This window comes from Erpetoichthys calabaricus, chromosome 4, assembly GCF_900747795.2.
Source record: "Erpetoichthys calabaricus chromosome 4, fErpCal1.3, whole genome shotgun sequence".
Lineage (NCBI taxonomy): Eukaryota > Metazoa > Chordata > Cladistia > Polypteriformes > Polypteridae > Erpetoichthys > Erpetoichthys calabaricus.
The window spans coordinates 248,984,645-248,999,272 of NC_041397.2; the positions used below are offsets into that span (position 1 = coordinate 248,984,645).

Here is a 14,628-nt window from a genome sequence, read left to right on the forward strand (position 1 = left end):
CTTCACTTGTTCACTCCCCGACACCAGCGCTATGCGCCAACCACTTCGTGTCTCTGCTGCTCATGTTGTGAAGAGGGGGGCTGAACGCACCCCAAGGAGATGTGGTTGCTTCTCTGACACCCCCTCTTAAACAGTGATACAATGGGAAACACAGTTTTTTTTTTTACCTCCTCTTTGCTCGATCAGCTGCTGCTGCTGCCATGCCGCGTGACCTACATTTCGCATGGCGCACTTCTGTCATATCACCTATGTCCATATATTTGATCACTTTTCGATTTTACCTTTTCATCAATATCGAATTGAATTTTGATTCCGTGTTTGGAATTACATTGTGACAATGCAACGTATAACTGCCTGTGAATGAAAATTGTTTCTTTCTCTCTACAAGAAATGTGTCTGACATAACCACGCAGGACTTTTCCAAAGCTCTTTGCATAAGCTCTTGTCTCACGGGGCTTCCGGCCCCAGGTGTGGTTACATCGCTTGGCACGAAGATCCGTCTCGCAGGACATGAAAGTGTCTCTGAGACAATCACGTCTTGTCTCCTTCCAAGATTTTTTTTTTATAATAGAGAGATAAACCAACTAAGTGAACAATCTGGTAGAACCAGGCGTCTGGAGACAAAAATATATGGTTGTTATATTACGGGTGTATACCTGTATATAACACTATATTTTCAACATAAAAATATTAAAATATGTATTTAAACTAAATATATTTCACATTAAATTGAAATCTATGGAATATAACTCCAAAGATGTTTTTTGAGATAATGGGTTGTATAGATTTTATTGTAAGATATCATTTGGATACTGAAAGATGCCAGTTAAACTATTTACAATTCTTATTTTTCCTGATAATTACATATAAACATATTTGTTCACCCCATAAATATGTTATCTGGAACAATGAAGAAATTCCATTTAAATATAAATCTGTATGTGCAAAAATCATTATAACATTGGCAATGAAAAATGTCCATCTTTATAACTATTCATAATTTCGTTGATATGGCTTTGCAGTCCTTGAACCTTAACACATGCGCCAGAGTGGACACTTGGGAATGTTACCAGACACATTTGTTTGTTTAGAGTGCTAACTGAACTCACTGCATGATACCACAACAGTTACTGTCTGTTCCAAAAACTCAAGTAAATAGTTGCATTAGAACACTAAAATTGCATTTACACTAGTATGTGACCTCAATTGCCTGTTTTTTCAAGTTAAGCAGGCATCCAAATACTGTTCTGCAGATTTGCTTATCTTATTGTGTTAAGCCATTGTCCACATGCCTCAAGCCTTTCCTGCTGCCTCTTTGTGTTCAGACAAGCATGTAATCTGTGATTAGTAGATAATAAATACATTACTGGTGTCGCATAAGACAGATGAATAAGAGGAACAATTTAAAACAGGTTTTTAACCTCTGAAACACATTAAATCTCCAAGAAACAAAGCAGACAGCCATTGCTCTCGAGTTTTCATTTTCCTATTTAGTAGTTCTGTCTAGGCTAATGTGTTTGATTGATAGTAACTCTTTTATGTAACTTCTGCAATGGGCTTAGCTGTACAGTTAAAAAGAAAACAGTTTACAGGTTTATATTGAAGTGTGGTGGCAGTCTTAACAATATTAACACCAGAGAAAAAATTGCAGAATTAAATTACAGTTTTTTATAATAAATACCAAATGGAGAGGCCATAACCTCCAAAAAAGCTTTGCCAAATGCAATACTTTAATAATTATTTTAATTTATTAAAGAAATAAACAAAATTCAAGAGACATATTTAAAAAATACAAAATTCAAAGCAGAAACAAAAGAAAAGAAAGCAGCCAAAGAAGAAAATGTCCACGAAACTTCAATACAATAAACTACTGAGCCAAAAAGGCCAATAAACTAATATTCAGAATCCTATAAGCCAGAACTAAAGTCAAAAGGCAGAATTATCCAAACCACTAAATTGTCAAAAGATTGCAAACTTTATAAACAAGGTAGGAGAACAAAAAGGAGCCGAAGAATACAAATAACAAATCAAACCAATGCCACAGTGAAGTGGCAGTGGCAGCAGGTACCTTAAACAATCCTTTCTGCTGACTGCAGACTCCAAGGCCAACAAAAAGCACAATAACAGGTGAACTTTATTGAGTTGTTAAAGTTACTGAGGATGAACTGCGAGAAAGTAAAACAAAACACAAATTATGCCTGTTAAGGAGTCAAAGAAAAGGGAGAAAGAAGTAATGATAAATACAAGGAAAAACATAAAAAAGGACATGACAGAGCAAAAAAACTAAAAACAGTGCCTTGTATGGTACAGTAGAGATGAATGCCAATGATGTGTCTTGATTTTTTACTTAGTTTATATAATAATCTGCTTGAAATGCAAAACGTGGCACCAGTACAGCCATCCCTCTCCTCCATTTGTGAATATCTAAAAATTGAAAAGGGTATCCCAAGTTGTCAGTAATACAGTTGGTTTTTGTTTTTGTTTCTATAGCTGAGAATGGATTAGAGTTCTGTTGTCATCTCCTGCTAGGAAATGTAAACCCAAAGGAACCACCAACATATGAATACATAAAATTTGTAGGAAATTTCTGCTCTTACAACAATGGTAAGTGTCATCATTCTTTTTTTCTCTATAAATAAAATCAAATAAACAATTTTTATTTAGTTATTAAATTCTAAACACTATAACAAGTTGCCAGTCCTCCCTACTGATTGCTTTCCAGTTTTGAGGGGATACAGCGCACAGAGCAAAGAGCGATTCCAGCTAAACTGCCAGTACCTCGCAGGGAGTACACAGGGCAACAAACACTGCTTTTTGTGTCCGTAAGAATTACTTATGGCTGCTTTGATTACAACCTGCCTGAAGAAGGGGCCTGAGTTGCCTTGAAAGCTTACATAGTGTAATCTGTTCATTTAGCCAATAAAAGTGTTATTTTGCTTGACTTCTCATTGTATTCATATGCTATTAAGGGCGCTTTGAAATCACTACTTGTCCAGCACCTCCTGGTTCACTGGTATTAGAGAACCCCACACATGATATGCTGTTTGACTTGTCTTGATGTCTACTTATGTAAACATTGAGCTTTTTGGGGTTCCCCTTTATTTTTGGCCCTCTAGACCCAAAAAAATACTCACTTAGGCCATTTTTTACCATGTTTTGCTCAGGAAATTATACCCTTATAATAAATCATAAAATGAAGATGATGAGAAGGACACTAGTTTGTAAATGTCACATTAAACGATCCTAGGGGTTCACCCCCCAATGGGATATGAGTTGTCAAAGTTACTCCTTTCCACAATACTTTGATAAAATGAGGATGGACAATATAGGCATGTGGAGTGTCATTTAATGCTATTTCAAGTTTGCTGATCATAAATGTGATCATTTCTTTGAAATTTGATTATTTCCCAGTGGTCCTAGCCTTCTAAAAGCCACTAACAGTAGGTTACATTTTTTAAATTTAAACATTTGACATATACTTTTGTCTAATTCAAAGTCAATGATTGTGAATGTGATGTTGTTTTTGATTTTTGATCCTTTAGTAAAGATGTAGCCCCCGTAGTCTACTATCAAAAGGTGAAAAATTTCAGATTTCTATTACAATCAGAATATTTAGACTTTAAACATCCATCCATTTTCCAACCCGCTGAATCCGAACACAGGGTCACGGGGGTCTGCTGGAGCCAAACCCAGCCAACACAGGGCAGGAACCAATCCCGGGCAGGGTGCCAACCCACCGCAGGACACACACAAACACACCCACACACTAGGGCCAATTTAGAATCGCCAGTCCACCTAACCTGCCTGTCTTTGGACTGTGGGAGGAAACCGGAGCGCCCGGAGGAAACCCACGCAGACACGGGGAGAACATGCAAACTCCACGCAGGGAAGACCCGGGAAGCGAACCCAGGTCCCCAGATCTCCCAACTGCGAGGCAGCAGCGCTACCCACTGCGCCACCGTGCCACCCACTTTAAACATTTAAATTGAAATTATTTAAATGAAAGCTTACATTTTAATATTTCAAATATTTCACACAACTATTCTTGTTAATTATGTACTTCTACCTCATGAAGTAGATCATTCCATTTCTCATGAACACCCTGAATTAGGGCAGCTTACGCTAATTCACACTCTTTTCTGTCCTTGAAAAATATTAATTTAAGGTTACTTTATGTGAAAGAAAAACTTGATTACGCTGTGGGAAATAAAAATAAAGTTACATAGGTGACGTTTTAGCTGTTTGACTACAAACTCAAATCGGGGTCACATATTACTGGTTCAAATACTACTTCAGTACATCTGAACTGAATTGGACTGAAGTGTTGACACCTGATAAAAGGAACAATGTGTTCTGGGTTACAAGGCAGGACATTTACAAATTAGTCTGATGTGGTAGTTTAAGTGCTGCAAAAAATCCCTGTAAACATCCTGAGCTTTTGTATTTATCGTTCTTACAGGGAGAGTGATGTACTGCTTCCTATGATATAAATATAGCTAAGAAATCTGCAAAGAGGCAGCATTGAGCTTAACTTAGGTATTGTGACTAATTTATCAAACTAAGCATAACATGAATATTTTGTTTGCCTCCATATCTTTCAGAAGACTTTAGTCCCATATTGTACAATCTCCATGTATGTCTGCTTTCTTCTTTGGCCCACATGTCCTGTAAGCATGTGACAAACCTAGAGCTATGTACTGTAATAGCATGTAATAATATGTCAATGTGTACCATAATGCACCATGGATTGTGAATACCATTTCAAACAGTTTTCCTGTACAGTCAGCATTAGCCATTTTATCTCACAGTCTACAGCATGGATAATTGATATTAAAGAGATGAATATTAGAAGCGTACATGTTCTTGAAAACACTGAGTGGCAATTGAGGGTTTCTTGGAAGTGTTTATAGATTTATATATATTATATTTATGGAATGGGAGCAGTCTCAGGTTTCACAGGAAAGCATTTTGAAAATGGCTGCTGTCACTCTTTCAAAATGAAGTTAAAATCCCTTCTGAAGCCAGTCTGGCTTATATTGTTGTAAATCTCTTTGTTCAGTGTTCAGGTGACAAGGCATTACTATAAAATGTCATTTTTTAAATTCTCAACACTTGATAAGTGCATGCAGATCCAACTTAAAAAAGGAACCAAGCGCTCTTTAAGCTCACCCAACTACAAGTTTGCCTTTTAGTTTTCTTCTTCTAAAGTTTTTCCCACTTTCATGTGGAGTCACTACATTTGATCAGCCTCCTCCATTCCTGTCTGTTCTTTACTTCCTTGCCTGACACCCCAGTCAGCAAAAGTCAGCATGGACATTTTGGAACCCCAAAATCAGACAAGATCACTTAAACCTTCCAGGATTTCGATTACTTTTATTGATTACTAAAATTCTTTTGAGACATCTTTCTCTTTGTCTGAATGTGCGGTACTGTATTTACAGGGAGAAATACACCATTTCTGTGAGAAGTACAGGGCAGATCATTTAAAACACCCTTTAGTGATAATTGTAGTTTTGTCACGTACTGTATACAGAGTGCAGTGAAGTTCTGACTTGTGTGTCTGGCCAACATACATAAATCAGACCTTCTGCTGCCTCTGCTGATTAGTTTCCTCAGTCTTTGAAGAGTGCTGTATAAAATAATGATTGACACAACGTTATCTGAAATCGAGGTGTTTGAAGCCATGGGGGAACTACCAACCCCTCCTTACAACAGGGATACACTTGCAGTATCTGAGAAAAAAAATGTATGCCAAACCTAAAATGCACAGTAAGTTAGCAGTGTATGGCTTTATTAAAATGGCAGCAAGAAAAGTCATTTGCTAAACAACTCAAATCACCCGCCATTTTCATTATTATTTCTGTATAGTTTACACAAGTTGTCACAGTTTATAATTGAGGTTTATTTATGCTGCTAAAATTCAGTAGTGTTTTTGGTGTAAAATCTTGGCATAAACCTCTATAGTGTAAACTTTAACTTACAGTAGCTAGCTAATAATGTCCGTGTCCATTATGACTAACGAAACATGTAGATTCACACACCTTTCACATCACCAGAAAAGCAATCAACAGTGGGATGCTGTTGTCTGGTCTGTCTCAATTGGTTTCAGGTCAATTGTGATGCCCTCTTATATCGTCATCATCTGACAGAGTACAATCATATAGATTTAATTGTTAATTAAACTAAGAGTCTCCAAACCAATCACTGCTCAAGAAAATCTGTTGATTATGAGCTGCCTAAAGTGAAATGGAAACACCTCAAGTTTAGAATCAGATAGCTTTGAGGTGAAAAAGAAGAAGCCATGGTTCTATTCAGGCCAATCAAGACCAAACTAAGAATTGTATGATTTCATTTTTTGTGACATGAACAGTGCACAGATGTTGTATCATGGAATGGTTTTGGGTTGACCCTATCCTAGCTTTGTTATACAGACCCACAAATATGTCCTCCACCTTTTGTTCTCTTATCCTTACACTCACCTGGCCTGGAGCTGCTGAAGTACACTTGTCCCTGGGACTGTGGATCCATTCTGCACCCACAACTGGCTGCTACTGTGCTTCACTTTCCCTATTAGAGGACATCTTCTCCTTATTCATTTGCATTCCAGGTTGCAAGATAGAGCAAGTACTAAATAGCAGGTAGTCAACTTTTATTCAGTCTTTAGTCTTTAACATTCTTAATTATTCCTAATGTGCCAAAATGCAGAAGCAAATTAAAAGGTAAATCACCATGAAATCTGGAATATCAGAGGAGCTGTCATAGACAGTACTGGCTGACACAGCTAATGTTTCTGGTGTTCAGTCTCTTAAGGTTATATTGCTGCGTCTTCTTGGTGACTATGTTCTACCAAGTTCTCCTCTCTTCAATTCAATGTATACTTCCACTTTAAACTGATGACTTTTTAAAGCTAGCCCCTCTCTGTCCAAAGTCATTTTGACGGACCATATTAGCACACACTCAGGAAGTATGCATCGTCGAAGATAACCAATGGTTTGAGGGTTTCACATTTTTAATGCATGTGGAAAGTGCACAAAATGACCACTTTACTATTTATGGTTTTGACCTTTCATCCTGCCAGAGTGCCCTTTTTACAATGGTATGTTTCATTTTTGCTCCTTTAGCCTTTGGTCTGCTGTCTCTGCTAACACTTCCTCTTTCTATGGTTAAAACTTACTACTTTTATGGAGGTCAGATGTTCAAGTACAAGAAAAATGCACTTAAGCATATAGTTTTAAATATCATCAAATACTATCTTATCCTTCTTAATACTTTAAAGCACAAGAAATATAATAAAAAAACCTTCCTCTGTAGTGAACTGGCATGTCTCACTAGTCATTAGCAAAACAGTGAAAGACTGTTTTATTAGTTAGCTATGTTAATGCTGAAGATAATGGAGACTGTCCACATAAGGAAAACTGTGGTATGGCCTCACCAGGATTTTCCTGCCAAAAATGACACTGGAAATACAGTAGAGTCTTTACAATCAACAGGAAGCATAACATTGAAGGATAAAAAACAGCATGAGGAACCAGATTGCACTCTTGCTTTATACAATATTCTGCTTTAGAATTATTTATTCATTATTTCCATCATCATCTTGTTTCCTTCAGGAATCCAGGCTACAAATATAAAGTAGATGTGTACTAAAATGGGCCCTGCAGTGGACTGCCCCTCTAACCAGAGCCAGTTCCTGCTGTGTGCCTTATGCCACTAACACAAGCTGAATTAAATGAGTAGGAGAATGTTATGTTATAATCGTTTTATTTACCAAATTTGTTCTGTTGTAATGAATCATGCTTTGATTGTGTTTTTCTGGTCTGAATAGTTCTAGTCAAAGCTGACCTAAAACTGGTGTTGGCAGCTGTCTGCTTTGTCCTAAAATTGAGTGCTGTCTTGTTTCCTAGACTGTGCCATAAATAATTCTCAGATGTTGTTGTTGAAAAGAGCTTTTAGCAAACAGCTGGGAAAGCTCCAACTAGGTCACACGATGAGAACATTTTTCACAGTTTCTCAGAATGCTGAACAAGCAAGCAAATAGTGCCTAGAGTCTAAGAATAATTTAAGTGGGCTTTCTCCGTAAAATCAAACAAAGCTTGGGTGGGTAATAGGAAATGACCCACAATCCAAATATGCAATTAGGTTTAGAGCAGGGGTGTCGAACTCCGGGCCCGGAGGACCGCAGTGGCTGCAGGTTTTCATTCTAACCCTTTTCCTAATCATCGAACAGTTTTCACTGCTAATTAACTCCTTTTCCCTTCATTTTAATAGCCCTGTTTTTAAGGATTTGGTCCTCTGAATTGATTTGTTTCTTCACTAAATGACAACCAAACAGAAACGAGACGTGAAACGAGCCACCAGATGACCAGCTAAATTGGGATTTCAAACTCCAACCAATTTCACTCCAACCAATCTCTTAATGAGAAGCTGATACTTACTGTTAATTAAACCCGTTATTTAATTCCATGGCTTGTTGCTGCTATCATTCTGCAATGGCAGACATTTCCAAAACAGTTGATTTTTCTGTTTTTTCTTAGAACACTGTCAAAATGTTTTGGTGACCTGAGAGATCAACCTTACTGAGACCTTCACCTTTCTTTATTTTCAGATATTGTGTGATGAGCACAGGTGAGCTGGTCATATGGTGGCTTATTTTGTGTCTTATTATTGTTTGGCTACTAATTAAGGAAAAAAAGACAACTAAGGGGCCTGAGTCAAGTTAATTAAAACTAAGGCAAAAGAAGTTAATTAGCAGCAAAAACTTGTCACTAATGAAGAAGATGGTTAGAATGAAAACCTGCAGCCACCGCGGCCCTCCGGGACTGGAGTTCAACACCCATGGTTTACAGACAAAATTTTATACAATGCAGCAGGTTTAGCAGCACAGGTTTAGAGCAAAAGGTGCAGGCTGTTATAATGGGCAACAAGTGTGCACCCAAAACTCACAGCAGAGCTACAGAATAAGAAGACTTTTGATTATGATGAAGCCAGTTGTGAGTCAGTCAAGACTTCCATTAAGTTAATGGAAAGCTGACGAGACTGGCAGAAGTATTAATATGTGTAGTTAAGTGCTGACCACATTTCATGTGTTCTGCAAAGTCTCCACTCATAGGCTACCCAGCATTTGGTCTTGTTGTCCACAAAGCAATTCTCCTTTTCCACTTGGTAGATTGAATTTCTGCTGTCATTTGTAAAATGTTCCACATTCTAAAGTTCTTTTATTTTGATTTATGTAAAAAGCCCTTTAGTGCAGTTTATTTTGTGCACGCCAGCATGTATGAAGTTAGTAAAACGTACTGCTAAAAGTAGATGAAAGCTAGTAAAACGCCACTGCTACTAATACACCTCACAATGATGCAGTAGGTAAAAGGCAAAGTTGCAAGATTTGTTCAGGAGACAAGGTGACAGATTTTTAGGGATGTTACTACTCTTGATGTAGGGCAATAGTTGGTTAAATTGTCAGATTTTGTAGCTTGCTTTTATTCACGTAAGACCTCAGCCCTTTATTTTCCTGGCACGTTTCCCACAGAGCCTGCAGCTGTCCCTGAGGCTGGCACTAATCCTAGATGCATCTTCTTTTCTTTCAAACAAATCAATAAAACACATGGAACCAAAATGTAAGGATTCTATATGATAACATGATCCTAAATAGGGTATGATTTGGCCTCAGATTCAACACCATGTCAGAATGACTTCCTGACACTCCTCCTGTGTTCTAGTGAACTTATCTTTACTGAGTGTGCTGAAGTTGTTTTCTTTCACTTGTGAAACCCAAATCTATATACTGCATATAAAATAGAATATCTGTCTGTATGTTCCCTGTTCAATCATATACCCGTTGACTGATCTGAACCAAATTTTGAAAATTTGCTCTCTAGGACCATGTGGACAAGATCAACTGCCGTGGAACTCAAAATTGTGACCCTGTGGATCCTAGTGGGTTTTTTTTGTTTCCTGTGTGTGTGTCACAGTTTGCACACCAGTGCCACCTGCTGGCTCATAGCAAGTGACAAAATCAAAGAGACTGAAGCCAGACTGGCAGGCAAAATTTCCAGAGCTTAACATCACGTACCTGGACAATGCCACATGCTGCTTCCATCTACAGGAATATAAAAAGGAGTATTGTGTACTTTTGCAGAGGGCGTTAGGTAGGGCTTGATCGAGTGAACGTGCAGCACAACACAAAGGAAAATTAAAGGGCTTTGTTGGCTTTTCTAAATAATTTAATCACTACAAAATGTCCACCTTGAACTAAGAGGATGAGTCAGACTTGGCAGCATTCTTGGTGTAACAGACAGGGGCACCACTGAGCCCCAGGCTCAAGACAAAGTGCACGTATACAGCCAGTGGTTCAAAATAAAATAAATGTTATTATTCACAAACACCTTTTTCATGTTCTTTCTTCTAAAAGTACTCACATGCACAATTTCCTGAATGAGGCTGCATGGCTTCTTTTATGCCAAACCCGGGAGTACCTTGCGTGCCACATGATTACACCTTGGAGGCACTTCCAGGTCAGGTGGAAGCTCATTAAGTTTGTGAGACCTCTCCCCACACCCACATACCCCGATAGGGCTTTTCATCAGGACTACAATTCCCAAGGTGCCTTGAGAGTGTACAAATGGAAGCTCTTCCCGAAGGATGCTGCCATCTGGCTTTCTGGGGGACTACATGGCCCCAAGAGACAATCCTTCCCTGTCCTTCTATTACATCTTTCCAGCCAGGAAAACTATCCAAAACTACCCTGACGAGGATGCCTTGCCACTTTTCTCCTTCCTTTATGGCCTCCTGTCTGGGTAAGGAACCACCCTCCCTACTGATCGAAATGCCAATTTGTCCACCATGGCACCTACAATGGTTACAACTCTACAAAGAGTTACCACAATTCTGGAATCCAGTTGGACCTGAAAACAGCACATCTTCAAAATGGTGCGTTCTGCTTCTATCTAGTATAACATAAAAAGGAGTATCTTGTTCTTTTGCAGAGGGATTTTGGATGAGGCTTGATCATGAGTGTAAGTTCAGCACAACACAAAGGAGAATCAAAGGGTTGTTGTTTAACCTCTGCCTTCTCCATAATTTAACAGCAACAACAACATTTATTTATATAGCACATGTTCATACAAATGATGTAGCTCAAAGTGCTTTACAAGATGAAGAAAGAAAAGTTTACGTGAAACAAAAATAAGATTAGGCAATGCTAAGTAAAAAAGAATAAAGTAAGATCAGATGGCCAGGAGGACAGAAAAAAACAAACAAAAAAAACTCAGGAGGGCTGGAGAAAAAAAAAACTAAATCTGCAGGGCCAAGAGACTGCGCAGCTCCCACTGGGAATACCTAACATAAATGATCTAAATCAGTTCTCATGGTTTTTATGCTTCACATGAATGAATTTGATGATGATGGTCATGTGGACATCTGGCCTTCAATCCTTCAGTGTAGGGACTGCAAGGCGCTTTGATCAAGTGGTGGTGACGCAAATCGCAGAAAAAGAACAGCACAGAATATTAGGGATGAGCATGGATTGCGGAGCCTTGATGAAAATGATAATTCAATGCACATATAGCTTAACAAGGATACACTAAAATGTAGCTATGAGAAAGCCATGCTAAAATAATGGGCTTTTAATAGAACAAAAAACATTCACCTTGAACTTAGAGGACCAGTCAGATATGACAGTGTTCATGGTTACAACCCAGCAAGGAGTTACAGCAATTCTGGAATCCAATCAAACCCAAAAGGAACAAATTCTCGACTAATGAAAGGAAAGACATTGATAGAGACACTTTGTTGATGATGACAGGTGGGACAGTTATCCATAATAAAAGAGTCATCATTTAAAAGTCACATAATTTTTTGCTCTCTTACCTTAACCCAGGGGTGGGCAAAGTCATTCCTGGAGGGCCGCAGTGGCCGCAGGTTTTTGTTCCAACCCAGTTGCTTAATTAGAAAACAATCCTTGCCAATAATTACATTTCATGGTTTATTAGTGCTTTAACTCTGCTTTGTCAAGTCATTCTCATATCCTAGATTTTTTTTCCATTCTAAGGATATCATCCAAATACTTTGAAGTGTAAAATGGATGGCTAATTCTCAATCCTTCACTTTTTTCTCTTCTCTTTCCTTCCAAGTATTTAATTAAACCAAATAGTGCACGATAAATACACACAGGTGTAAAGGGTAACAAGCAAAATGGATAACTGCTGGTTTCTTTTGTCATTTGCATCTTATTGCTAATAAGGAGCAATTAAAAACAGAGAATGCAGCTGTTTAAGACTTAAATAAGCAATAAGGGTTCAAAATCTTAATGAGGGAGACAACTAAAATGAAGCAGAAGTGTTTCTAGAGCAATAAGTGCTTCTTATTAAGCAATTGGGTTAGAAACAAAAACCTGTGGCCACTGCGGCCCTCCAGGAATGACTTTGCCCACCCCTGCCTTAACCCATTCTACATATATACCGGGCAGTGACAGGTACCTTGGCTAGTATAAAATAAAAAAAGATATCAGATTGCCACATATGCTAAACACTAGTGGGAGTCTAACGCAGTTGGCAAGCACAGTGGCTTAGGCAATTACAATTCATGATTGTCTTTCTAAATTTGAAATGTTACAATCAAAAGAGGAAAAGTATTAGTAATATAAAGAATCCACTGTGTAAAAGGAGCTTTTCACACAGCGCAAAAAGTGCTTCACTGAATCTATAAATCTGAAATATTTAGACTTAGATGGCACAAAATTGTCCATATTTCTGTGTCAGCTGTGTGCTGGCACTGGTGGTGGATGGCTTGGGCTCATGCCCAGCCGGGGCGCCTGGAGGATGGAAGGACCGGAAGAGGGATAATACCTCCCCCGGGACACAAGAGGGCAGCCGCCCTGGTTCGCTTTGGGACCACGGAGCTTGGAAGCTCAACCTTGTGGGGGCCCATGACCTCCGCCGGGGGCGCCTGGATGGTTCCAGAGCCATGGACTGCAGCACTTCCTGCCGGAACAGGAACCAGGTACACCTGGAGTACTTCCGGGTGCCTGTGCAGCACTTCCGCCACACCAGGAAGTGCCGCAGGAAGACCATCAGGGAGCACCTGGAGCACATCCGGGTGCATTATAAAAGGGGCTGCCTCACTCCATTCAGGGAGCCGGAGTCGGGAGGCTAGAGGACGGAGCTTGTGGAAGAGGAGTGGAGGCGGCGGCAGAGGAAAAGAGTAAAAGAAAGTAAAGGACTGAGTGTATTTGGAGTCATTTGTGCACTGTATTGTGTGTGTAGGTGCAGAAGAATAATTAAAAGTGTGTGCTTTTTGGATTTGGCTGTCTCAGTGTCTGTCCATGTCCGGGCTTCTTTCACACCCCACATCCCAAAGACTCTTTGCTTAACTGCATCTTAAATGACCCAGTGTGTGGGGGTGTGTGATTCAGACTCCTCTGCAGGATTGGTTTCTCCGTTGTACCCAGTCTTGGTCCAGCACCCCACAACTATGTAATGAAAAAGGCTATCAGGATGAAATTCTTGAGACACAATATGAAATGGACAGATTTTATGACATATCTGGCCTTCATCTTGAAGGAAAGTTAATGTTCCTGTGTTGATGAGTCAAACAATGTAGCAAAAGAGAGAGGTTTTGTTATTATGATTTTAGCAAAGCCATTCCTTTTTCAGAATTTAATTTTCCTTGATCTTTTTTTGGCTTATATTTTTAGACCTAAAACTAAATTAGATTGATTTAGAAAAAAATAGAAAATTCAAATCTGCTCATAACTAGCCAAAGTACCAGGCTTACCCAGATATACTGTATAAAGATTAAAACAAGAAAGCGATTATTGTTGTGTTTGAAATGTTGGCCCTTTGTTACTGCTGGCCCCAGCCGTCATCTACACTGTCTCTCTGATAATCATCCGTTTCTCTGCTCCTTTTTGTGTGTGACTGGATTCCAGAATTGCATTAACTCCTTGCTGGGTTGCAACCATGAACACTACTCTTTGTATTTTTTAATTACTGTTTCATATATAAATGTTTAATCCCTCATTAATAAACTGGATAGATTGTTGAATAACTAAATTAAACAACATATCAGCTGTGTAAAACTACCACTTTTTATGTTTTTCCCCTCAATTGAACCCCTGGTCATGGTGAAACTTTTGAAGCTCCATAAACTCTGTTAGTTAAATGAGTTTAACTGTAATACTCATGCAGAATTTCATGAACATCCACTCAGGTGTTATGGAGTAATGTGTGGTTTTTGTGGTGTTAGGCAACCCATTATGATTTCCCAGTGATACTGCTGAAACCCCATTATAGCTATATTAAAATTTTGAACAAAAATGTAAATGCTAAATTTTATAAAAGCAGACAGCTGTTTTTATGTTGGTTTCCCATTACAACCCCACCATTGTTTCCAATGAATCACTGACATGGAATGCGGCCTTCACGCTGAGTAGGGCCAATACGCCAAATTCCTTACTGTTTTGGCATGATAACGTAGTTTCGGTTTAGCATACTATCGTTTATGGCCCCCAGCCCATCCCACCATTTCAACCCTGTTTATGGATGGAACTTTTGAAAGGACTTAAGGTCTAAATTTTAAGTTGTATCTACAATAATATGCATGCAAAATATCATGATATTCTACTACAACCAT

At 38.7% G+C, this 14,628-nt stretch overlaps 1 protein-coding gene across 2 annotated transcripts in view; it reads left to right on the top strand.

Moving 5' to 3' along the window:
- The window catches only part of LOC114650755 (neuronal PAS domain-containing protein 2-like), a 285,173-nt gene that overhangs the window by 163,964 nt on the left and 106,581 nt on the right, over window positions 1-14,628 (top strand). For both annotated transcript variants that reach the window (XM_028800579.2, XM_051926184.1), the window contains exon 7: window positions 2,491-2,604. In XM_028800579.2, the coding sequence (XP_028656412.2) occupies window positions 2,491-2,604 (114 nt within the window). The remainder of the gene's footprint in view (window positions 1-2,490; window positions 2,605-14,628) is intronic.